Raw genomic sequence first — 26,045 nt, 5'->3', positions numbered from 1 at the left:
GAACAGCTTGTAAAGGCTCATGGTCTTGTGAGTACAGTAGATCCCCTTGAGAAAGCTGGGTTAGAAGATAGGACTTAGACTTGTGCTATATTAAGCTTTGACTGCAACTACCAAGTTGCACAGGACATGATTTGACCCTTGATTTATCCAACCCATGTACAGCATAATCCAAGAATGGAATGAAATTTGACCTCACCAACACAGCCTTGGTGCTTTTGCTCCAGGGGTACCCAGTTTAGGAATTCCCTCTATTGATTTCATCGAATCCTGTTTTGGAGACCCTGAAGGCATCGCTAAGGCCCACCTGCTCCAGGAATTTGTCTGCAAGGTCCCTTGGCCTTCCCCACCAATGGTCCTGTTGTCTCTCCTAGCCTCCCCACCCCTAATCCAGGATGCTGGGTGATGGTCTTTCTCTCAGCTGCACATTTTCTATTGGGTGCTTCAAGGTAATCTCAGGATCACCAAAGGAGGGGGACACAGGGCAAAGGCACTGGAGGCCACACTTCCCTGGCACCGTGCTCCCAGCAGTTTCCCACAGAGAACTCCTCCGTAAGCTCCTCGGCAAGACTCCAGAGGGTCCAGAGGTATGGGGCAAGGAACAGGCACTCAATAAAAAAAAACTAGCTATTTTTCCTTCTGATTAACAAGTATGGGATATATAGCCTCATCCACACATACCTACAAAGTGCCAGGTACCAGGCTGGGCACAGACCACCATATTGGATAAAGCAAAGAATGCGCCCTCAAGGAGCACCACATCTGTTCTGGAAGTCTCTGGAAGCACTCCAGAACCTTGTGGAGACTAAGCCTAGTTAACCCCATCTGGGGAAGCTGAGGAGCAAAGGTAAACAGATTTCAGGTTGGCAGAAATGTTGGATAAACCAATTCTTGCAAATAATGTCTCAATGAAATCTACCAGAGTTGAACAGGAAGGCACTACAAAAGTCGGAAAAGCATGGGAAACCTCTGCTTTTCGTCGAGAAATCTAGTATGAAATGGCTTCTAAATACACGGTCTGTAGCTACAAACAGATGAACATGTACAACTTGCCACCTGATCAGCTTCCGCTTCAGAGGGGTAGCCATTGTGTTCTTCCTGAAACTCCTGCACGGCAACAGGTGCATGAACAAGAAAAGGCAGAGGAGAAAGAAACACGTGCAAACACACAGGTGAAAGGACAGAAGTTCTTTTTTAAAAGAGACAGTAAGCATGTAAAAGTCGACACACCTTTTCATGGTTTTGCAAATTCACCTTTTCCCCCTTGGAGTAAAGGAAATAACCTCTACAGCTTCTTCAGCCTAAAATGCAGTATCTAGAGGGTCCATTGCACGTGTGTTGGCACAGAAAAATGAAGAGCAGACAGGTATCATGGACTTCTACGAAAGCAATGCCTCTTCAAAATCAAGCAACAACACAGCATACAGCAATCGACCCAAAATAACAAACACAACATATGCTCAGAGAAAATAAATTAAACTGCAGAAAGAACATACCCACTAAAGGGAAAAGTCAAGCCAAAATATGGAGGCCATTTTCAGACAGGTATTAAAAACACAGCAAGTATTCCTCTACTCTAAAGCAGAAGTTTTCAACCTTTTCACACTGGCACTGATCCAGGGATCGGAGGTTGAAAACCACTGCTCTAAAGGCCTATTCTATCGCTCATATTATATTAGGAGTCAACCTGCTATTAACACTGCTCTTAACCAAATATCCACACACATGCACATGCACATTTCACATGCTAGAAAAACATATGCATGTATAATAGATACAAAAATATATAACCTATTAAGTAAGTATTGTGACTTAAGCACCAATATCATACTGAACAACTCTAACTACAGTTATCAGTGTGCTCCAAACAGCTAAAAGGTCACTGAGCTTTAAATTTTTCTCAATTCCTTTCAAGGTATACTGTCCTTAACTGCTTTAAGGAATCAATTGGTTTTTGAAACTTGAAAATTGGACATTTGGTTCAGTCAGTAATCTAAAGCACATAAGTACTAAAGATGATAAGAAAATAACCCCTTTAAAATTGTGTCAAATATCCCAGGCAGAACATATTAAACTTTGGCATATATATATTTTTTTCCTTCACAATACTCTAGGAAATCAGTGAAGTAGCAAGAAAGCTCTGCGAATTCTTACTTTGCATCTTTCTTGTTCAGAACATGGTAAAAGAGCTAAGTAGCTATCTACATGTTTGTACTTCATCATCTGATTAAATTTCATATGCAGTTGGTACTGCTATCCTTCAAAGTAATGTAACTCTTTTCATGCAGTATTTTAAAAATTCCATTCTTTTTGATTTCAAAGAAAAGGAATTGTTCTTGAACCGAAACACTTTGAAGCAGGAAGGATGAATGAGTAAACAAGAAAACAACACACATCATTTTTAAAGTCCATGCACAAGTAGAAAACCAAAAAATGAGATTTAACAATGTGAATCAGCGAAAGTGATTCCCAGGAGCAAAAGAAAATATGGTGAAAAGAAAATTAAACAAAAATTAATCTACTAGAACAAGAATTAGACTAGACCTACTTATTTGTATACTACTTCATTGTCTTCAATGTGACTAAAAACTTAAAATTGAAAGCATTAAGTTGTTCTGTCAAAATCCACATTGTTTTCATTTCATGGAAATTAGTCAATTGTCAACACCCGATACTCAGGATTAAACGCATGCACGTTACCAATCTTTGTCTTGCTTTATGGGTATTCTGAAATAAAGGGAAGCAGTCATGAGGAAAATACTTGATGCGATCCGCTGGTTGTAACAGCTATGCAGGTGTTTTAAGAACTAGTAAATGGAACTGATTTTGCTACCTTCCTCTTTCAGATTAACATTTTTGCCTTTTGGCCTGCGCATGCAAACACAAAAGTGACTTGAAACCCTAAAAGAATGAACAGTAACTGACTGCCGGTTTGCTGCTCTTACTAAATTCTTTAGCATGAATTACATAATGAAAAGGGGTTACAAGAGAACTCTAGGCACTGCCATGAACATTCACTTGGTCAGAATAAGTAATATATGGCAATTCGGTACTGCACACTGGTAGCAAATTTTAGCATCTTGACCTCACACACATTGGCTTTCTTGCACATAAAAATGCTAACAGATAAAGCATTTCTAGTGAACACTTAAAGCTATGACACAGCAGAGCAAATTGATCCAAGTGATTCATAAAAACCAGGGAGAAGGTAAAGAGACTAAGTGTTCAATAAAGCACAGACACACACAAGTAGGAGGCCCATCTGCCAAAAGCCAAATATCCTTACCCTTAGATCAGGCCTCCTGAAAACCTGTTAGTTAAAACACAGAACATCATCATCATCATGGACCCGGGACTATTGACCCCGCACGAGACACTGTTAAGCTCACCAGCCCATTGCCCGAGAAACATCATCTCCTCTAAGCAAAACCAACCAGATCAATTCTAACACATTTGCCCTCTAAGTTTTATCTGATGTCAAATCAATCCTAATATATTCATCCTAGGATCTGCAGGCAAGTCTGCGATTTGCAGAAATTTATCGCCCTTAGGCTAAGACAAACAACATTATTTTAAACACAAACCTCTCTGTCAAGTGCTATTACGAGCCACTGTGAACAGGCTAGGTTGGAAAAGTTCATTTGTGTGTCTGTTTGGAATACTGAGTGCCTTTGCCCCATGGAAACAATGATATAAAAAGGCAGTTCTGCACCCAGCCCAGCCCACAGAAACAAAACAAAGTGCACCCCAAACCCACAAAAGCCTCTACATTTAACCCAGAGCACAGCTCAGCAGCGTGTTAATGGGATAATGAAACCCAGTAAAACACAAATCTTAACCCGAATTCCGTGGAAATTATATTTCCAAGGGGCAACTTGGGATTCAAAGTCCCTAAAGGCCATAGGCTGCCTCCAGAGAGCCCAGGGGCGGCTCTGGTGGGAAGACGGGGCTGATGGGTACTGGAAGGGAGGGGTGGAACACCCCCACTGCCAACCCGTGTCAGGAAAAGCCAATTTTGTAAGTGGAACAGAGTGCAGGGACCCTATTTCTACTCCCATAGGCTGGAAGTCCTGACTGAACAGGAAGTAGATGTGGCCATTTGGGGTGGGCAGGCAGCGGTCACTGCTGAGAGAGTAGCTGAAAATCACACAGCAGTAACTGTCTTCCACTTCTGCGTGGGAAAGTCCATAGCCTGTGGACTAATCACCAGATCAGGCCAGGTTCTTAGCAGCTACATGGGTGTGACTTGGGCCAGGGGATCACATGAATGTAAAACTACAGATTAAAAAACAACAACAACAACAACATCATTTGATCACCATGGAAACTCCTGGAAGAAAAAATACTCTGAAGTAAGAGACGCTGCAACGGAAGAGATCTGAAGTCCATCTGTTCCTGAATAGAGACTACTCAGGCTAAGAAACAGAAATCTGGCTTAGTTTTTTGGAGGGGGAATGAGTCACAGACATGTTTAGCACCTTCATTGTGGTGGTAGATTCACAAGTATGTACCTGTGTCAGAAACAATCAAATTGTATGCTCTGACTCTGTGGCGTTTAGCATTCATTAATTACACCTCAAGGAAGAACAAAATCAATACAAGGAATGCTTATGTTGGAGAACTCAAAACAGGACGTGTACAGCAAGAAAAAGTCAGCGCAGAAGGTCTCCCTGCTCTGAGTTTCCGTCCTCGGGGATAGCCATGTGTCTTTAATTGATGAACTGAAGGTCTGTCTTCACTCAGCTGTCAACGCAGCACGCCTCTTCCTCTGGCGATTTTCAACAGCATTTTTTGCCCTCCCATTTGAAAAGATGAGGAAATTCATTCTCACCCTCTACGACCTCCCTCTCTCCGCTCTTCTGGTTGAAATATCTCCTTTCCAGTTCTGGCTCCCTTTGGCTGCTGCTCTATCACATAAACTACTCACGAAGCAACGTTTAGGTGCCAGACAGTCTTCGAACCACTTTATATAAAGTCACTGTATTCGCAGAATCCTCCTGTAGCATAAAAACAGTCTCTGGTTCCATTTTCTGATGTGAAAACCAAGATCCCGGAGAGGGACATGGCACAGTTCTGGGAGCCTGGGCAGTGGCGATACTGCCTTTATGTTGTCGCTTTGCCACATGGAAAAGATCAGAGCCCCACTTGACACTTCAGAGCCTGTCTCTGCCACCTTTAGGCTCCCTAGGAGAATCCGTGCCACCTCCTCTCCAAAACCCTGCTTCAGCTTGTCACCACCACAGGTATTTGCCCCCGGTCTCTTAACTTGAGAGCGACAGCTGAAAGCTAAAGCATGCAGCGCCCGGTGTGCGGGCAGCAGCTACACGCTGCCAACAAGCCTGTACCGCTGGACGGAGATGCTAACTGGGAGGTTTGCTCATAATTTGCTTTTATGATCACAGAGTCTCAGCGTCTTGGGGTGAGGCTGGGAGGGTCAATCAAAGTGGCCCTCCAAGTCTGCATGTTGAGACCTGAGTGCCTCGCTCTGCTTCAGCTGCCACCTCTGCTGAAATACAGCATTGCAGGCCCAGTACTGTTCATCATCTTCCTCAATTACACTCCGACGGGGCCAGAAAAGAGAGCAGAGAGGCGTCTTCGTGTCTGCACGTGATCTCAGCTTTCCTTCGAAGGAGGGGAGTGTGGTGCCCTGGTCAAGTTTAAAACCCTAGGGGACTTCAGAAAACACGTTCCCCATGGAGGCAGAGGGAGGCCACTGACAGCTCCTAGACAGCATGAACTTGTGGTCAGGACCAGGGCCCGCTGCTTATCCCGACACCAAGGAAATGCCTCTGCCCCCGCGCCCCCTCCCAGTTTGAGCTCTTCTCTCAACTGGTAACGGGGTGCACAGCAAGTTCTCAATCAGCAGACGTAGCTGGAGTGGAGTGGCTGAGAAGCTGAGATGCGGGAGTAGTTGGTCTCAGTACTCTAGGTCACCTTTCACAATTGATGGGCCTCGGCCTCCCAAGCTGCACCCCAACTCTCAGGACCTGCCTTGGCCTCCCAGGCTGTACCCCAACTCTCTGGACCTGCCCTCCTTAACTCCTACACATGCCAAGAGCCTATCACAAGGTGCGAAACAAGTTAGTATGGATCTTCTCTTACTAAAGCAAGCCGAGCGGCCAAGAGTTGACACACACAAATGGCTTTCACAAAATTGAGATAAAAACAGTCTATTCCTAATATGGAGCTCCTGGAACCGTACCACCTGGGCTGTTAGGAGTACCTGTTCTACTATACGACTTCTCATACTGAGTCCCTAAAACCTTAGACTCTCGGATATGATCGGAACATCTTCTGTTCTAAAGAAGCTGTGTAGGCAGCTTGATAGGGCTGCTTCCCGGGACAGCCCAATCAGAAGCCTGGAATTTTCTGATTTGGTTCCCATCCTCCAGAGGGTGGCGGGAAATGAAGTTAAGAACCGAACTTGACTATGTGATGGGTCCATTCATAAAAATTCCCAAAGCATAGGTTGAAAGTTGCCCATGCCGGGAAGGGAACACACCCCAACCCATGTGGACAGGTGCTCCTAGGCCCGCATCCTTCCGAAACTCACCACTCAGGCCTCTGGGCCTCCTCACTGGGCTGCTTCTGTGTCTTTGGCATAGCCTTTATTATAGAATAAACAGTTAAGTATAAGAACGAGTTTTCCCGAAGTCCCAGCAAATAAATGAATACAAGGAGGAAGTCCGAGGAACCTCCCCATTCGTAGCCAAACTGGGAGAGGCTGTGTAGCATGTTACAAAATGTGACTAGGACCCTGGAACAGGAGTTGACACTGATCCAGTAAACATGCAGAACGCTTTTATCACCCACCACAAGGACCCCTAAAGTCCTTTAACAACCATGCCCGTTTCCTTCCCCACCCCTCCCTTTATTCGACCCTGGCAACTACTCATCTGTTCCTTCTGTGCCTTTGTTACTTAAAGGCCATTCTATAAATGGGATGCTACAATATGATCCTTTGGAAGTGCTTGTTTTTCTTGGGGGGGGGGGGAGCACACCCAACTATGGTCTGGGCTACTTATGCCAGAGTCAGTGGCATGAAAGCAAATGCCTTAATTACTGTACTAGTTCCTTGTTTCCTGGGAGTAGAATTTTTCAGTCAGTGTGATTTCCTGAAGATTCACAAGATATTTTCCTCTCTCCTCTGCATCCTGATGCTGAAATAATACATGGAGGCATTGTAAATTCTATTGTGCTGTCAGTTTTTAACTTTTCATACTTTATCTCTTGTATTCTTTGCTAAAACTGTTCATTCTCTTTTCTGCCACTCTGTTTTCACTGTTTAAGGATACTTAAAATCATTCACTGAGATGATTTTATGAATTTCCTTAAAATCTTTTTCTTTGTGTAGATCCTTTTTATACTGAAATTGGGTGACACAGTCCAATGGCACAGACAATCTTCGTATACTACTTTTGGGGTTGTCAGAGGCCTCGCCCAGCTGCTCTCAGGAGTCACCTCTGGTTCTGCACTCAGGTATGATTCCTGGCAGCACTCAGGGGACCATATGGGATGCTGGGAATTGAACCTGCAAGGCAGATGCCCTCCCGACTGTACCATCACTCTGGCCCCTGCATGCTACTTCTTAAAACCACATGTGAGGGGCTGGAGCGATAGCATAGTGGGTAAGGTGTTTGCCTTGCACGCAGCCGACCCAGGTTCAATTCCCAGCATCCCATATGGTCCCCCGAGCACCGCCAGGAGTAGTTCCTGAGTGCATGAGCCAGGAGTAACCCCTGTGTATCGCTGGGTGTGACTCAGAAAGCAAAAAAAAAAAAATTAAAACCACATGTGAATCAACAATTATCTCAAAATTTTCATTTCTCTTTTATTTGGGGGAGCCACATCAGCAGTGTTCAGGGTTTAGTCCTGGCTCTGCACTGAGAAATCACTCCTGGCAGGTTCATGGGATTATTTGAGGTGCAGGAATTTGTATGATAACATTGGTTTGTGCTTTCTCCTCTGCCACAAAGAGTTTAGTTTTATCGGGTAGTACCCATCACAGTGCTCCTGAAGCACTGCCATTCCACTGTGTTTATTGGAATGTAGCTCTAAACATTTTAGGATAACATTAGTATGTCTTGTTTCCCTTGCCACAGGGGGCTTAAGTTTAGCACAGTGCTCCTGAGACACTTCCATTCCACTTTGTTTATCTGTAAACTCTTTTCTGTGCTCTCTTCCCCAACGGTCTATATCACCTTTTCCCCCTAATCAGACTCTGTTAACTTGTAAGGTCAGTCTCCTCAGAAATCTATTGATTTTATATTTGTGAATGAAATATTGCTTTTCTCCTTCTCTTATGTCTTTTGCATAGTTTACTTTAAAGCTCTGTCCTTTTTGTATAGACACAGAAAGACAGTTAATATTATGCATTTGGGAGTTAACTGACTCCGAACAATATTCCATCCCGGGCATCTGCCTTCTTGACTTAAGCCTCAGTTGCCCTTAGTTTCTAGCACCCCAAAAGCAGGGTCCCGATGAGGGACTGAATGGACCCAGGGAAAGCTGTGAGCTACCTTGTCACTGAAATGGGCCAGGCCAAAGCACCACTATAAGAGCATGGTCATGGACAAAAAGTAACTGGATCATGCTGTCATGATCCAAAAAGTAAAGACGAGATTAGGACCCTGCTAGGGCTAGGAAAGACTACTCTGGCCTGAGCACCGTAGTCTGAGATCTTCTAGCAAGATGGCTCCAGGAGAGCAATTCTGCAAGTTTAATGTATCTCTTACTGTGTCCATACAAAATGACTAATATTCTGAATGTATGTTTGTTGGACTAAGGAGAGAGGAAACACACCCATATCTGGCCCTTAGGCCAGTCCTCTTGCTGGATGAGAATCTGTCCTAGAAGAAGCTTCCCGAGGGTAGGACCTTACTTTGCTGATTGCATGATGACACCTATGTGTAATTGTTACCCCTATCCCTCATGCTTTGGGATTTAACTGGGCTGTAAGAGTGGGTTGGAGAGCCGGAAGGAGAATGGAAGGGGATCCAGAAAGAGAATAAGGTAGCATTGGGGAGGAAGAAGCTATAGGAGAATCAGAAGAGAATGGAGATGGGAATGGAATAAAAGGCAACTGACACCAATCAGCCCGGCCCTCATTCCTTCCTTCGTCCGCCCTTCGCCACTGACCTCCCTCGGGTGGGGGAAGCGGCACGAGACTACCAAATGCAGGTGGAGAGAGAGAGCCGCCACACTGAGGTCCTTTGGTCCTTTGTAATTTACATTTAGTAAATACACAAGGATTGAAGCAGGTTCAGCAGCATGCAAGGCAAGGGTCCTCCTACCCACTGCACTAACTCTCTGGCCCCTAAAGTTTCATTTCCATAATGTCAAGGTTTACATAAAGTGGGCAAGGGATGTGGTTCAAGTGGCAGAGTACGTACCTTGCATGTGTGACACAAGAGTTTAGATTCCTGGTACCACAAGGTTCCCCCAAGCATTGTCAGATTTGGCACCTCTTGAAATATAATAGCAAAGTATAAAAAGATTTTACATGTTGTTGAATACTTTTATATTGCATGTAAAAAGACATCTTTGTACCTTGGTTTGGGCATCTATTGATTCTTCTCGCATTTCTCTTTTGCTGTTTCACTTATTGATTCTTCTTTTGCCATTTCAGATGAGTTTCTTAGTATGCTAAGTGATTTTCAATGGAAATCTGGACCTTTACAAGACTGTATTGAGACTGTGGGTGTGATTTCAACCTTCTGTTTTTGCTGCTTTCTCTGATGCTGCTCCCACAGGTGGGGACAACTGCCTCATTCCAGCCAGTTCGGGGTGGAAGTGCAGTTTCCCCCTCAGCCCTCACTGATGCCAGACAATGGGAAGCTCCTTGTCACTGGAGATTGCGGTAGCTCCTTGTCACTGCAGATCGGGGTTCCCAGCAAGGCTTCTGATACCTCAGTGTCGGAGAGTTGCAGGGATACCTCAATGCTCCCATCTCCCTGAAGACCTACCCTGGCACCACAGTCTCCCTACAGGTGGGCATGGCAGAGTCCTGCTCCTGCACTACAGACCTCTTCCAGGGCTGCTGCAGGGCTTGAGTCTGGAAAGGATGGAATCAGGCTACCCACCCGGGCTCCCCGATGGAGTGAGTGTGCGATCAGCTTCCTCTATATCGCTTAGCTCGTCAGCGTCCAAAGGCTTTGATTTTTGCTAAGCTTCCCCCTCCAAGTCCTCTGGCTAGAGAAAGGCATGTCTTGGCCACTCAACGGCATTTCTGGCTCACTGGCCTCTTCAGCAACAAGTCTGGGGTATGGGTAGCAAAAATGAAATCAAAACGCCTTGACCCAATGTTTCCTGGGTCCTACAGTCCCTACAAGTCTGCCTCCTTTCAGGTCATATCATTTTTTTCTTGCCAGGATAGGGAGGGTCTGAAGCAGTGTTCGTGGAGTCCAGGGGCCTCTCTGGGCAATACTAGGCCAAGCAGCTGAGTGGCACAATGTGATGGCTCCAGTTTGTGATTCATTAAGGCACCAGAATTTAGTCCCTGTACCAACCTGTTAAAACTATTAAACTTTGTACAGAACCCTCTTCATTCTTTCTCTTCACGGTGTTTAAAGAAATCTAACTTCTGTGCATGGCCACAAGAGGAAAAAGTGGAGTGCCAGAGAAAAGTGATGATGATAGGAATGATGACGAGGCCCTAGGAATGAGGATAATTACATTACACTCTCCTATTTTCCTAACGGCTAGCCCGAATCAGATCAATCCTGCAGGTGAAAACAGAGTCGAAGAATGTTCTAGGGGCAGCACAGCAGGTAGGGTGTTTGCTGTGCACGCAGTCAACCCAGGTTTGATCCCAGGCAGGCACTCTATATGGTTTCTTGAGCCCATCAGGAGTGATCCTTGAGTGCAGAGAGAGCTAGGAGTGAGCCCTGAGCACCGCCACATGTGCCCCCCCCAAAACAAAAACAAACATTTAAGAATTGGCTCTGGAGCAACAATACAGCTGATAGGGTGCTTGGCTTGCATGGGGCTGAACCAGGTTCAATCTCCGTCATCCAATATGGTCCCCTGAGCACTGTCATGAGTAATACCTGAGTGCAGAGCCGAGAGTAATCCCTGAGCATCACCGGGTGTAGACCAAAAATGAGAGAGAGAGAGAGAGAGAGAGAGAGAGAGAGAGAGAGAGAATATTCTAGAAAGAAATTTAAAGACGTATCTAATCCAAGCCCTCTACTCCTTACATCAAGGAAGCTGACGCCTGGGGACAATACAGAGTCACACAGTGAACCAGAACTGTTCATACTACTCCACCACGGTTCCTCCTCTTCCTATCTGCCTAGTTCTACTTTCCAAACAATGGGAACTGATCAACTGGGTCATTTTCTGCCAAGAGTTCCTAAACAGTTTCACTACAATGTATGATGATATTATTGAACTCAATGCATGTGACACTATATTCAGATCTTATTCCTTTTTCTCCCAAACTTTATGAATTACACAGTTACTCACAGTTAGGTTTTTGACATACAATGTTCCATCACTAAGTCTCAACTTCCCTCCACCAGTGTTCCCAGTTTACTACCCACCCAGCCCACCCCGGTCCTGCTCTCTTCACAGGCACCTTCTACATTTGGTTATTAAAGTCTGGGTCATGCATCTTCAGTGTTGTTGACTCTGTGCTTTGGATATTTAACTCTATCATTCCTCGGGGCTGGAGCAAAGCACAGTGGGTAGGGCATTTGCCTTGCATGCGGCCGACCTGGGTTCGATTCCCAGCATCCCATATGGTTCCCGGAGCACCGCCAGGAGTAATTCCTGAGTGCAGAGCCAGTAGTAACCCCTGTGCATTGCCAGGTGTGACCCAAAAAGGAAAAAAATTAACTCTATCAATCCTCAACACCACCAAGGTACTTGGGTCCCCTTGACCCCTACCCCAATTGCTTTGTATCTATCTCTTCTCCCCTTCCTCTTCACTCTTTCCTTTCCTTCTCCTTCCTAAATTCTGGACCCAAAGATGATCTAGGCATACCCCCACCACCTTAAACCATTGCATTTCCTCATCCGATATTTTTTTCCCTTTGAGTTTTGGGTCACACCCCATGATGTAGCCAGGTTTACTCCTGGCTCTGTGTTTAGGGATAATTTCTGGCAGTTCTTGGAGGGCCGTATGGGATGCTGGGGGATTAAACCATGTGCAAAGCAAGAGCCTTACCTACTGTGCTATCTCTCAGGACCCTTAAAAGATTTTGAAAACCTTAAGATTTGGCGGGAGAGGGGAGGGGTTGGGTCATACCTGGGGACTCTCAGGTGTTACCCCTGGCATGGCACTCAGAAATCACTCCTGACATTGCGTGGGGAACCATACTGGATGCTAAGGACCAAACCCAGGTCTGCCACGTGCAATGCAAACATCCTACTTGCCATACTTTCACTCCGACCCCAGGATTTTTTTTTTGGTAGCTCAGGAAAGGTAAAAGTAATTGAGTTGGTAGGAAGAAAGGAACAGGAATTCATTTTAGTGTGCCTGTCAAGTTGGCAGGCTACAGGGGGTGGGAGGGATCTTGAGAACATTGGTGGAGGAAAGTTGACTCTGGTGGTAGGATTAGTATTAGAGCATTCATTATATGTCTAAAATTCAACTAGCAACAGCTTTGTAAGTGGCTGTTCTTTAACAAAATTAAAAAGTGCAAAATTCATTTTACTATATTTCTTCCAGTAATTGTACTTATGTAAATCTAAAACATGCATCGATTGAGTTGGTACAGAATTTAACATAATAGCTATGACACTCTTTCAACTGGGACATTTCCTCCAACTTCTGTCACTTCGTCTATCACCTCTACCACCTTGGTTTGCTGCTTCTGCAGACTGCACATGCTCTTAGAAGTATTGCTCTTTAAGACTGAAGTCTGTTCATTTTTCTTCTTCTGCCAGGCTCTGAGCAGTAACTCATTAAATCACAAGTTGGATGTGCTGTTTTTTTCTAATTACATTAAATAATTATGTAACTGTCGCAACTTGTCTAGAGACACACCTCAAAGCCAGTGGTTTTCCACCTTTCCCACCTGCAGACTAGCAGTGGTTTGTGGACCAGTGTTTGAAACCACTGATCTGAACTCATTTTCTGCAATACCAATGACAGTTTCACCCCATATCTAACCCTGAGCTGTCACATTCTTATTGAGTGAATAATAAAAAAAAAACAATCATTCTTCAAAATACAAATAGAGTTGCTAATGATACGGATTTGTAGGAATATAGCAGGACCCTACCTGATAACCTAGGAAGCCAATCAGATGTGATTAGCATAATTATTGCCCCCGAGGCATTATGGATACCAGAGGCATTTGTTTTCCTACCTACAAGGATTTAGATTCACTAAGTCGTATGGGGCATGGATGCTACATCTTTGCAGGCACATCAAGGACTATTGATGTGGGAAGACCAAAAGACCACATTCTGAAAAAACAGGGGGTGCTGGGAACAACTTTTTAAGAGCCAAAATTAAAAATTTTAAGAGCCAAAACTCTTATTTATTCATTTCTTGCATTTGAAGTATTCCTTGACGACAACCTTGGCCTATGACAATTTGTCATCATCCTTAACCACAATTGAACTACAGCCAACCGCTTTACGGGGTTTTCCTTGTCTGTCAGTTTTACAAAGACCGACCCATTCCCCTAGTTTCTTGTCATCAGCCTTAATTAGGTTGATCTAGTGTTTAACACAGGAGGTCTCCACCAATTCGACATACACAGACTCATCACAGAGGATGCAAGCACACAAAGTTGGGATCGGTGCTTGTCGAAGGCTTTGGCAGCTTCAAGGTCTCCACATGCGAGGCCATCCTGAAGGAGGGCAGTTGTCAGCACCTTGTATCTATGTCCATTACACATCCAGCGGCAATGCCTTCCTAGGCCGTGCTGGTGAATTATAGGTGGAGCTGAATTTTGAACTCACCCACGCCTCCGCCTCCACACAACTCTGTGGTGGCAGAGAAAATGAGCACGAACACATTTAGAAACTTGCCACAATTGTGTGTGGGGTGAAGGACAGTTGGGATAGAAAAGGGACAAGTATGACAATAACAGTTTGAAATGATCACTCTGGACAAGAGCTGAGTGCTGGAAGTGGATAAAGGAATATACATAATAACCTTTGAGTATCTGTATTACAAACCATAATGCCCAAAATAGGGGTGACTCAGGAGGCTGAAGAGAGAGAGAGAGAGAGAGAGAGAGAGAGAGAGAGAGAGAAACTGGAGACAATGGTAGTGGGTAATCTACACTGGTGAAGGGACAGATGTTGGAACATTATATGACTGAAAATAATGAACAATTTAATAACTGTATATCACTGTGATTCAATTTTGAAAAAACTCACTCAAGGGACCATACAACAAGTAACACTCGCCTTGAATGTCGCTGACCTGATTTTGATCCCTGGCAACCTATATAAATGAATAATTTATTCATTTATATAAAAGTCTTGTCAGGAATGAGCCCTGAGCACTGCAAAGTATGCCCCACCCCGTAATAATAATTGTTTTTAAACTTACTTAATTCTTCAATAGGACTTTCAATATGTCTAGAATTCAAATCCCTAGTCTCTGTGATACTAAGCAAGTCACTTAACCTCTTAGGACATGGGTTTCCTCATCTGTGAGATGACAATTATAAAAGCTATCTCATGGGTTGTTTATAAGGTTGAAATCAATGATATGTCAAAAAATATTACATGGGCTGGAGTACAGCAGGGAAAGTGCTTGCACTGAGGTGACCCGAGTTTGATCCCCACCACTGCATATGGTTCCCCAAGTCCAGTCCCACCTGGGGTGATGCGTGAGCAAACAGTCAGGAGTAAGTGAGCACAGCCAGGTGCACCCACCCTCCAAAAAAGAGGATGACAAACCTAGACATGCTCGGGGGTGAAGATGATGTGGAACCACTCTCAGCAACATATAACTCTGAAGACAATCTGCGTTTCCAATCAAGATGCAGGCTGTTCATGGAAACCGAGGATCACAGGTGTTTCTATGCAACATAGACACATCTGCTCCCACCAGTTAATTGCTGACATTGGGTTTAACCAATAATAAATCAGCCCCAGAACTGAGTGCATATTTCAAATAAAATATTAGCACAGTATAGGGATCCATGACTACCAATTAAATCCTCGAGGAATTCTGCCTGGACCCTCAGGAACAACCTCCTACAAGGGCTCCCGTGCCAGTGGGTCTCTATAGCCATTCTGCGGTATCTTGATTTTACGAACTGTTTTACAAGCAATATACAAAGTTATCATTGCAACTTGGAAACATAGGATTTTATTATTTAAAATTTGTTTGAGAGGCTGGAGTGATAGCACAGCGGGTAAGGCATTTGCCTTGCATGCAGCCAACATGGCCGACCCGGGTTCGATTCTCAGCATCCCATATAGTCCCCCGAGCACCGCCAGGAGTAATTCCTGAGTGCATGAGCCAGGAGTAACCCCTGAGCATCACCAGGTATGACCCAAAAAGCAAAAAAAAAAAAAAAACCTGTTTGATATTTTGTCCAATAAATGGTTTTGGGAAAACTAGATATCCACATGTGATAAAATGAAATTGTAAATGTATCTCATACCATCCACACAATTAAGTTCCATGTGGATTAAAGCCCTCAAGATTAGAACAGATTTGATAGATTAGACCCGATTCTATCAAATCCTTGAAGAAAGCTTTGGCAGAACTCTCCAGGAAATGAATCTCAGAGGTTGTCTCTTCAACGAGAGAACCACAGAGGCAAAGATGACAACAACAAAAAGTAAATAAATGGGATTACATCAAGTTAATTAGCTTCTGCATAGCAAAAGAATCTCAAGCTAAAATAAAAAGATACCCTAACACGTGGGAGAAAATATTTGCACGTAATACATCAGATAAAAGGCTAATATCCAGGCTACGTGGATGGATCTGAAGAGTATCGTGTTGAGTGAAGTTAGTCAGAGGGAGAGGAACAGCACACGGACACAGGAGATCTCTCATAGGAGGCATATAAAGAAACTTCGTAAGGGAATAACAAACCCAAAAGGCAATATCAACGAAGAGGGGAAATGTTCTTCAGTAGGAAGCTTGCCACTGGATTGGAGGTGGATGGGATAAATTAGGAAACGGAACACTAGGACAACGGGGGAGGGGAGAAGTGCCTGCCACAGAGGCCGGCTGGGAGTGGGGAGAGAAACTGAGGACAGTGGTGGAGGGAAGTGGACGCTACTGAAGGGACTGCTGTTGGAACACTGTATGCCTGAAAGTTAATCATGACTAACTTGGTAGCTCTGTAATTCACGGTGATTAAAAATTTGGAAACTGTAAATAAAAAGGCTAATATCCAAGAGCACTCTCAAAGCTGAACAATAAAAAATCTAACACTCCCATCCCAGAGTAAGAGGAGATAAACAGATACTTCCTCAAAGAAGGAATTCAGTTGGCAAATAGGCATATGAAGTTGCATCAAAAGCATGCTGAAAGTAGACTATAGACCAAACATGATTGCCACTCAACGCCTCTTCTGCAAACCACAACACCCAAAAGGAGAGAGAACAAAAGGGAATGCCCTGCCACAGAGGCAGGGTGGGATGAGGGGGGTGGGGGGTGGGAGGGATACTGGGACCCATGGTGGTGGAGAATGGGCACTGGTGGAGGGATGGGTACTCCATCATTGTATAACTGAAACCCAAGCACAAAAATCTGTTAAGTCTACAACTGTGCCTCATGGTGTTTCACTAATAAAAATTTAAAAAATTAAAAAATAATAAAAAAAAAATGAGCTATCATCTACCACCACTGAGAATAAAATATATTTTAAAAAGTCTGGAAACAGCCTGTGTTGGCGGGTGGTGGTGAGGAAGGAACCCTCATTCACTGTTGGTGGTAAGCTGCCTGGAAGTAAATATGGAGGTCTCTCACTGGGTCTCTTAAAAAGGTAGGAATAGAACTCCCATCCAACCTAGTGATACCATTCCTTGGCTTCTCCCCCTGCCACACAAAAAATTAATTTGAAAGGATATGTTCACACCTGTGTTCACTGCAACACTCACTATAATAGCCAAGATATGGAAATAAACCAAAATGCCTAACTACCCATAAGTGGATCAATGGTAGCATGTGCACACCATGGAATACTATGCAGCTGTAAAACAAGGACAAAATCATGCAATCTGTGCCACGACATGATGAACTAGAGGGTATGGTGCTGAGTGAAGTCAGTCAGAAATGAAGCGATAGATACAGAATTATCTCTCTCGTTTAAAGCTTCACAGTGGTAGAACAACCAATGGTCAAGGGCAGAACTGCTGGCTCACAGAACTGAGTTGAGCAGAGCCTTCTGGGACCTAGTGGGAGGAAGTGGACATTCTGGTGGTAGGTATGCTGCTGCAATGATGTATGCAGGGTGCCACCATTAACAGTACTGTAAATTACAGTGCCTCATTATTTCTCTTTCCAGGGGCAAAAGATCAATCTTTAATCTATCTTAATCAGCTCATTTGTGCTACAGTAGTATCATCAGCTCCATGGATTTGACTCTCCTTAGTGTCTTTACCTCAACTACCCCACATTTCATGCCTCTCTCTCCATCAAGACTTTCCACTGGGATTTCTGGTATGATAAATGCATTTCTCTCTTATTTCTTTGCTAAATGATCCCTCCAACTTCTTACAGAAACGTGTTTCTCTGAAGTCAATATGACCTCCAATCCAAAGTGAAATATCAATGCTGTGGACTTGGCTGTAGGGCAAATATAACAATTAAAAGGCATGCTCTTGCAATAATTCATCACAGTTAGCTATGATCTGATGTAAATACTTAAAATCCCATTTCCCTTATTTTCATTTGAAGACCATCAGTATATCACCTGAACCTAAGTTCACGCTGCTACACGAATTTGTCAATAGACTATAATATGACGTTGCATTTATTTTTCTCCCACGTGATTTCATTCTACTTGTCCTTCACTTGGATTAGACAGCAATTTTAATCTTTTTTCTGAATTGAATCACAGTAAGAGCTGTTCGTATAAGGCAGATACATCCTGACCTACTAGTGCATAGGTTAGAAAGCTACACTCACAGACAACTTTCAGTCTGCTACAGAATACATGTGTTGCTATGAAATCAGAAAGAAACCATTATAGTTAACTCCTAAGTATCCATAAGAAAAATCACCCTAACGTCAGAGAGCAGTGCTCTGCTATTATGATTCCTGGCTTTCTCTGCTCGGCAAAAAAGCAGGTTCTGGCTAAGAAAGGGGGAGCCGGGGCTGGCAGGGCCTGCACCACTGTAGCACTGTCCTCCCATTGTTCATCGATTTGCTCGAGCGGGCACCAGTAACATCTCCATTGTGAGACTTGTTACTGTTTTTGGCATATCCAATATGTCACAGGGAGCTTGCCAGGCTCTGCCATGCGGGTGGGATACACTCGGTAGCTTGCCGGGCTCTCCGAGAGGGACGGAGGAATCGAACCCGGGTCGGCCACGTGCAAGGCAAACGCCCCACCTGCTGTGCTATGGCTCCAGCCCTGCACCAGCTTAGTAAACAGCCATCAGGCATGGATGGTACAGCAAACACTTTCCAAGCTAGGGCTGTGGAGCCGGAGCCTCAACTCCTAGTTGGGCAAACATGAAAACTAGCTAGCAGAGGAAGAAACCTGGTAAGAACCAGCACCGCCTGCCAGTGGTGGGCAGCAGGAGCACGCAGAGTGGCAGCCAAGTCTTACTCATATCCTGGAGTCAGCTTCTGCACTTGCTCCATTCCGCCCTAATGAGGAATAACGAATGGAAGCAAGAGCCCTTAATCAAGGAAGGCTACAGAGAATAAATTAAGATCCATATGGTAGTTCTTGAACCGTTTTAAGATTCGGTGTTTGGCAGGGACGGCAATTTGGAGAAAATGTCGACAGGGGCACTGGGGATAATAAAGATGACTTGCACTTACTTGTGAAAACCAATTATCTATTGTTATTAGCAGGCGAACACGATCATAATAAACTGAAACAGTAATCCAAGTAAACACTGCGACTGAAATGTAAACATGAGCTCAGTTCATGCACCTGTTAACAGTTGACTGCTATTAAAACACAGTTCCTCTGCAGCCTACCAAAGATGGAGCAGGCAAATGATTCGTTTGTTCTGAGTCAATGTGTATGCATTGGGTACCCGTTATGTTCCAGGACCTTACTGCAGAACCAGTGGGGAATAAAAGAACCCCAATCTCTGCTGACAAAGAGCTTGTTACTATTAATGTTGGAAAAGGTGAGAATCCAACTGCAAAAATAAACAAGAGGCCCACGGTGTAACTCATTGGTAAAGTGCATGCCTTGCATGATACACACACACACACACACACACACACACACACATACACACACAAAAATTCTTACTTTGGTAAACTCTGGAAATAGGAGTGCCCATATAAAATTCCTTGGATATTTTCAAGTTTTTTGCATTCTAGTATCACCTGTTAATGCTGAATACTCACAGGTAGTACCTAAATATGGAAACAAACTGGAAAGTAGGGAAATACTATACATTGGACGTTTTCTGAAATTCAGAACACTAACAAAGAAAACATACGCATCTATTATGAAAACAGAACTGGACTTTTAAAAGAATGATCGTAAGCTCAAAACAGCTTTTCCTCGCGACTACAAAACCAGAGCCACATTAACTAACGACTGGCAAAATCCCTCTTGTAAACTCCAGGGCTCAGGATAAACAGCCCTTAAGCCGAATTCCCAAGCAAACTGCTTCTGAGCAGGAGGGGGCCAAAATCTCACTCAAATACGACTGCAAAGCATCTTGCCTACTTAGTTTATTGAAAATGAATGAAGGACTCAGGATTGCTTACCTTGTAATCTCTGGATACATTTTCTGATGTCACTGAACCTGAAATCTGACTAGAAATTGTAGCAGCTATAAGCTGTTTACACCATTCAACATGTGACCCTGTAGGACTAAAAGAAATAGTGTGATTAAAAAAATTGAAGAGACAGATAGGCTCTAGGTGGGAAAAATGAGTGCTGACTTGGGACCTATGTATATTTTGGTTTTTATGAACTTTGAGTTATTTGGCTACCTTTCCACTGATTACAAGAACTGAGGTACTGACTCGGAAGTCAGGTTAGCTTCCATGTTGATTATAACTGAATCAACAAATTCTTTTCGAAGATTAAGATCCTTAGACATTCAAGCATGTTTCTATCACTTAACGGGATGGAGTTTTAGTTTATTATGATTATACAGAGTGGCTATTCCTAACAACGTATGTAGAGTAATTCCAGAGTGAAGTGCCTAATTTACAGCAGAAGCTTTTCGAACTCAATTTCATGTAGTCTGAAATTTAGGAAACAATTTCCAGTGAAACAAAAGAACTCAATGGAACAAAGGTCTGGGTTCATTTAAAAGCAGGATTCAGTTTTGTTAATAATGAAACTATGGGGCCAGAGCGACAGTACAGAGAGTAGGGCATTTGCCTTGCATGTGGCCGACCTGAGTCCAATCCCCTGCATCCCATAGGGTCCCTCATACACCGTCAGGAGTAATTCCTGAGTGCAGAGCCAGGAGTAACCACTGAGCATAGCTGGGTGTGACCCAAAAAGGAAAAAAAGAAAAAGAAAGAAAGAAACTATGTTCATGTAAACAAGTGGCTTTTTAAAAATGGGGCTACATGCTTCAGGGCCACTGGTGTTACAGCTGGCGTGCTGGGGGTTGGGGAGGGGGGTTCACAAGGTGCTCGGGAATCCAACTCAGGGCCTCTTACATGCAAAGAATGTGCTCTGCCATTTGAGTCATATCCCTGGCCCCTTAGTGGACCAATGTTAACTGCAGTTTTGAAAAAGAACAGACTAGAAAACTGATGTCCCATGTAGAGCATGAAGGCTACCTCCACATCTGAACAACGGATAAAAAGGCTCTTCCGGTCTGTTATGTTCTCAGAAGTGTGAGATATCGTAGTGTGATAAGAACAGGAACTAGCAACTTATTTCTGTGCTGAGGAAGTGGCGGCCCAGAGGTAACCTGCCTAGCGCTGTCCTTTGAGGACATGGCACAACCAACAGTGCCCAACTCATTACGCTGGAGAGAAAATCAGAGGAGGTGGCACAGATGTCCACCACTGCCTGCGCGAGAACCGCCAGGGCTGCCGGAGTGGCAGCTCCCAGTCGCAAGGTGCTTAAAGTGCTCAACACATTCCAGAGCCAGCCTGGCCCGAACCTCAGTGACCTATGTCCGTGGCCCAGCTGAGGCTCCAATGGTTGACCGAGCTTGTTTGACTGGGAAGTGACGGGGCTGTCCTCTGGGACCACAAAGCCAATTCTGGAGGGATGGAATTCAGATTGCACCCAGGGATTGGCTGGGCTCACAGCGTGTCCAAATGCTGAAGAAATCAACAAGAGGGCAGAAGGAAGGTGCTTATGGAAGTTTACCTAGCAGGTAGCTTTCTCTCTAAGCAATGTTCCTGGCCTTGAAAAATCCCGTCATTAATTCAATCCACACTCTTGTAGTCAGAGGACAGTAAAACCTGAGCGCCCTAGGCAGGACAGAAAATAACCAAGAGGACCAAACCGAACGTTTGTTTCCCACTAGTGCTCTCCCTGGCTGTCTCTCATCAAGACAGCACCACGGTGATGCGGGGGTTGAAAGTACAAGTACAGACACCCGCTGAATGGCCAGACGCGTCGACCACGTGTCAAGAACCCACCACAAGTTTTAACTAAGAGGAAGGAAGGGGGGAGAGGGATTTCGGTTTCCCTTTGAAAGGCCAAGGCACCTTCACGGCCTGCCCTCACGCTTCTCAGCATGCTGTTTCCTCACCGGCACCTCGGGCCCACGGTCAAGCAAACCTTTGGGACCCACCTGGCCAGGAGCGCTGCCCCTCCCTCGGTTGTGGGTAGCTGGTCTCCAGGCTCCCTCGGATCCCGGCAGGGAAGAGGCAGTGCCACGCTCGCCCTGCCCAAGACTGAGAGGGAGGCCATGCAGGCCTGGCTCTGAGGATCCACCCAGGAACTGCAGGAGGAACTCCACAATCCCACCCTGGGCCACCCACAGGGATGAAAACTGGGTCAAAGCAGATAAGCGTGGGACAGCCCCGAAACCACAGCTGCCACTGAGTTCCCAAAGCACCCCTGACCCGCTCTGGCCGGCACCCTGCGGTGTCGTGGGCTGAGATGCTGCCTGCTGGGCTCAATATAGACTGAGCTGGCGGGCCAGCAAGCCAGCAGCCCGGGGTTCCAGTCCCGTTTCCGTCCCTGCTCGCTCAGTGTCCTGTGAACATCGATCCTCTGCTAGGCCCGCAGCTCTGCCCTGCTGAGAGGAGCACGGGTCCGGGTTGGAGCACACGGCCCGCCTGGCCACCGCTGTGCTTTCCAGCAGTCTCGTCTCTGCAGCTGTGGCGCCCAGCTGTGCTGCTCCACCCTGGCCTTTCCTGGCCCAGCGGGCACTGGGCAGCTCTAACTGTGGGCCACCAGAGAGCTGCCCACGTGCCCTTTCTAGCCCCTCAGCCCCCTCCCCGCCAGTTCCCAGGGAAAACACACCGAGCCAGGCACCTCGGACCCAGGGCTGGGCTTTACTTCGGAACCCAACGCTCAACCAACTCATGTCACTCTCATGCGCTAAATATCGACCTCGCCCTGGGCCCCATCCAGCTCGCCCCGAGCCCCCTCTGTTGGTCAATGGCTTCCACACTGAGGTCTTCGGCACCCTCGAGAATGTACAGCTGGCCTCTCATGAACTGCTGAGTCCGGAGCCTGAGCCTGCCAGCTGCCAGCTGCCCTAGAGCTGCTCCGTCTCAGCGACACCATTTACCCACGCACCCTGCACTGGCACTCCGTGATTCTTCTCTCGGACTCAAGTACCCGTCTGTGGCCAACATTGACTGGACCCCGCAGGGATCCTTCAAATGATACCTTGGCCAGCCACCCCTACCTCCCTCCACTCTGTCACTCTGCTCTGAACCCCACTGGCTGCATGGACTTAAGGACACCTGTCTGCTATGTCCTCCAGACCCTACTCCAAACCCCCACTGGCTCCCATGAATCTCCACCACCAGCCCCGTGATCACTAACATCACGTCCACTCCCTCCTGCTCCCTCCCTAGGTCCCTCTCACCAGTGACACTGGTCAGCTCTTGCCCACTTTGCCTGTGCTCACACCCCAGAAATCTGTCCGCCTGGATCACTTCCTTAGGGGCATCACTCAAATGCCACCTTCCTCAGTCAACTTCCCTGAGCACCGGACATTGGCCAGAAATGCTGGACATTTCTATCTGTCCCCCAACCTACCACTTCTACCTCTTTTCCCACATTTTTTTTCTTTTTGGGTCACACCTGGCAATGCACAAGGGTACTCCTGGCTCTTCACTCAGGAATCACTCCCGGGGGTGCTCGGGCGAACATATGGGATGCTGGGGATCGAACCCGGGTCTGCCGCGTGTAAGGCAAACGCCCTACCCTTCCAACGCTGTGCCAACGCTCCAGTCCCCTTCCCACTTCTTTCTCCCTCCCCTAATGTCGAATACCATCTGACAGAACACTCTGAACTGGCTTCTCGTCCACCTCTTCCACTACACTGCTCCAAGAATTGTGCGCATGCTCTCCCCGATATCCTTAGGTCCAACACAGTGTCTGGCAGAGGACGGCAGCATTTGCCAAACCTACTAATCGCACCTCCCCACCCAAGAAAGCTGTCCCACTCATGCTGACCCGAGGCTTTCAAATGCCGGTCCCGCTGAGGAGCTCATTGGATGCAAATGCCTTTAGGACCCCCCTGTAGCTCTTTCCATTCAAACCACGAGTGGAAGGACAGTGATATTAATCACCACACCGGTACAACCTGTCAGCCAGCATCATGCCAGGTAAGGGAGAGCCCACGGCCACCCTCCTTGCAGCTAAGGTGCTTATTAAGAGCACAGGCACAGACTGCACACCAGCAGGGATGGGTGGACTCGATTTAGGGTGGGGCCCAGGAACCTGCATTTGAATCAAGCACTAGAGGTGATTAGGGAACCCCACCCTAGCAGCAGTGGAGCAGGCCCCAAGCAGCCGGATGTGGGCCCTGTCTGCCTCTGCTTCCGTCATCCCCCGCCCACACATCACCTGCTGCACATTCCACTCCCAGGGTCACCGCCCTCCCGGCCCGGTCCCCTTGGCCGACTTCACATTCGGCCTCACTCGCTTCTAATGCGGGCTCCTGTGGAATGTTCTCTTCTGCCCTACCTCCACGGGGGAAAAAATGGAAAAAAAATCAACTGGGAGCCCCTTCCGGGTGGCGGCGGTACAAAACCAAAAGCCAGGAGGCTGGGGGTGTGAGAGCCAGGAACAGTTAAGTGCGGTAGATCTCCAGAAACCTGCAACTCAGGCTGGAACCCGCACAAACGCTATGCAGCGGCCCCCGCGTGCCCGCCCCAGGGGGCGGACCCGCCTGCGTAGGCCACCCCCACCCCCACGCCCGTCCCCGCACCCAAACTGATGGCCACTGGACCAAAAGCCCCAAGGCCAACGCAGCCACGCCCCCGGCCAGGACGAGCGCAGAGACCCCCTGCCCGGCCCAGCGCTGTCGCGACTGCCTCGGCTTTGCAGTGAACCGCCGCAGAGGGGTGGCGGATTCGCTCCGATACCTCGCCGGGGCACCCAGTTTGACAGGAAACAGGGGGTTGCCTCTGCCTCTGGAAACTTCCCAAAGTCCATCTAAGTGCTATGACTAAGGCAGGCAGGAATGAACATCGGCGCAGGCCTCAGCGCCCGCCGCCAACGGCTCTTGCCTAACTGCATCCCCCGCGGCGGCGGCGGCGGCGCGGGTGTCAGCGACGGGCCCCAGATGTGGGGGAACTGGCTGGGCTGGGCCGGGCCGTGGGGCGCATTCCCCGGCGCGGGAGCCTCGGGGTGCCCCCGGACCTTTCGGGTCCAGCTGACGCCTGCAACTTGCCCGCTTCGGGGCGAGCGAGCGAGCGGTGGGCGTCCGCCCTCTCCCTCCCTCCGGGGCGCCCCACCGCCGGCGACCGCGCGCGGCCCTCCCGGGGACAGATGTCGCGTGGCCGTCCCGCGCCTCCACGGACGGCGGCCCGAGCACCCCGGAGTTGAGGGCGGGGGGCGTCCCCCACCCCTGGACCTCCCTCCCCACCCCCGCGACCGCCAGATCGCAGGCTTCGCCCCCGTCGCGGGACGCTGGGGTCACGGCGCCGGGGGCGGCGCGCGCGGCCGGGAAACGCTTTGACAGCTGCGAGGCGCAGGGCGGGGGGGGGGGGGGCGGGCGGAAGTGCGGTGGGGGCGGGGCGGGCCGGAGGGGCGCCGGGGGGGTCGGGGCCGGGTGGGAGGGGGCGCGGGGGTCCCGCTTACCTGTCCACAGCGTCCGCGCCGGGCTGCCGGGCGCCGGGGGTCGGGCCCGCCGTCCCCCATGGGGGCCTCCTGCCACCCGCCGCGCCCGGGCCCGCGGCCCCGCCGCCCTCGCCGCCCGCCGCGCCCCCCGCGGCCGCCGCCAGCGCCGCCGGCCGCTCCATGGCGCGCCTCGGCCGCCGCGCTGTCGCCGGGAGAGCGGCGCCCCCGGAGCGCCCCGCAGTGCCGCCGCCGCCGCCCCGGGCCGCCTCAGGCGGCCGCCGCCATTAGCTGTCACCTGGCGGCCGCCGCGCTACCCAGAAGGCCGCGCGGGGGGCGGGGCTGGGGGCGGGGTCGAGGGCGGGGCCGGGCCGGGGGCGGGGCCAGAACCTCCCCACCTGGCGCCGGCCCCGGGATCCCGCGGCCCCGGCCGCCTCGCCGCTGCATCCTCACTGCCCCCGGAGAAGTGCTCCCGGCGGCCGGGGGCCGAGACTAGGGGGGACCGACCGTGGGATGCCCCCGGAGACCAGGCGCAGGGCTGTGGGGGCGGGGCGGGGCGGTGCTGCAGGGGGCCCCCCAGGTAGGCGGGCTCACACCTGCGCCTGGCACCCCACACCTGAGACCGCGGCTTCCCCAGCCGCAGACGCTCGTGGCTTCCCCAGCGCAGCTCGGAGGTGTGTGTGGGGGGGGGGGGGGGGGAGGGACACAGACGCCGCCCCGCGGCGTTTCCCTTCCAAGCAGTTCCAGCTT

General features: G+C 48.0%; 1 protein-coding gene and 1 pseudogene across 4 annotated transcripts in view; both read right to left on the bottom strand.

The window, feature by feature from the left end:
* The window catches only part of MTMR1 (myotubularin related protein 1), a 72,554-nt gene extending 46,967 nt beyond the window's left edge, over positions 1 to 25,587 (bottom strand). The window contains exons 1-4 of one of the 4 annotated variants that reach the window (XM_056130173.1): positions 25,320 to 25,436; positions 19,838 to 19,943; positions 3,284 to 3,307; positions 2,698 to 2,724 (exon numbers count right to left, since the gene is read on the bottom strand). Coding sequence is in view for 3 of the 4 variants with exons in the window: in XM_056130169.1 (XP_055986144.1) it covers positions 1,054 to 1,104; positions 19,838 to 19,943; positions 25,320 to 25,480 (318 nt within the window). In the remaining variant the exon portion in view is untranslated. Of the gene's footprint in view, positions 1 to 1,053; positions 1,105 to 2,697; positions 2,725 to 3,283; positions 3,308 to 19,837; positions 19,944 to 25,319 lie in introns of all 4 variants that reach the window. The other 3 variants (XM_056130169.1, XM_056130170.1, XM_056130171.1) reach the window with 3 other exon arrangements.
* On the bottom strand, positions 13,492 to 15,203 carry LOC130038327 (40S ribosomal protein S12-like; annotated as a pseudogene).
* Positions 25,588 to 26,045: the final 458 nt, after the last annotated feature.

Source organism: Sorex fumeus, unplaced genomic scaffold (genome assembly GCF_029834395.1).
Source record: "Sorex fumeus unplaced genomic scaffold, SorFum_2.1 ptg000075l, whole genome shotgun sequence".
NCBI classification, from domain to species: domain Eukaryota; kingdom Metazoa; phylum Chordata; class Mammalia; order Eulipotyphla; family Soricidae; genus Sorex; species Sorex fumeus.
Note: the sequence above shows the minus strand (reverse complement) of the source record. Positions and strands in the feature narration are given on the sequence as shown.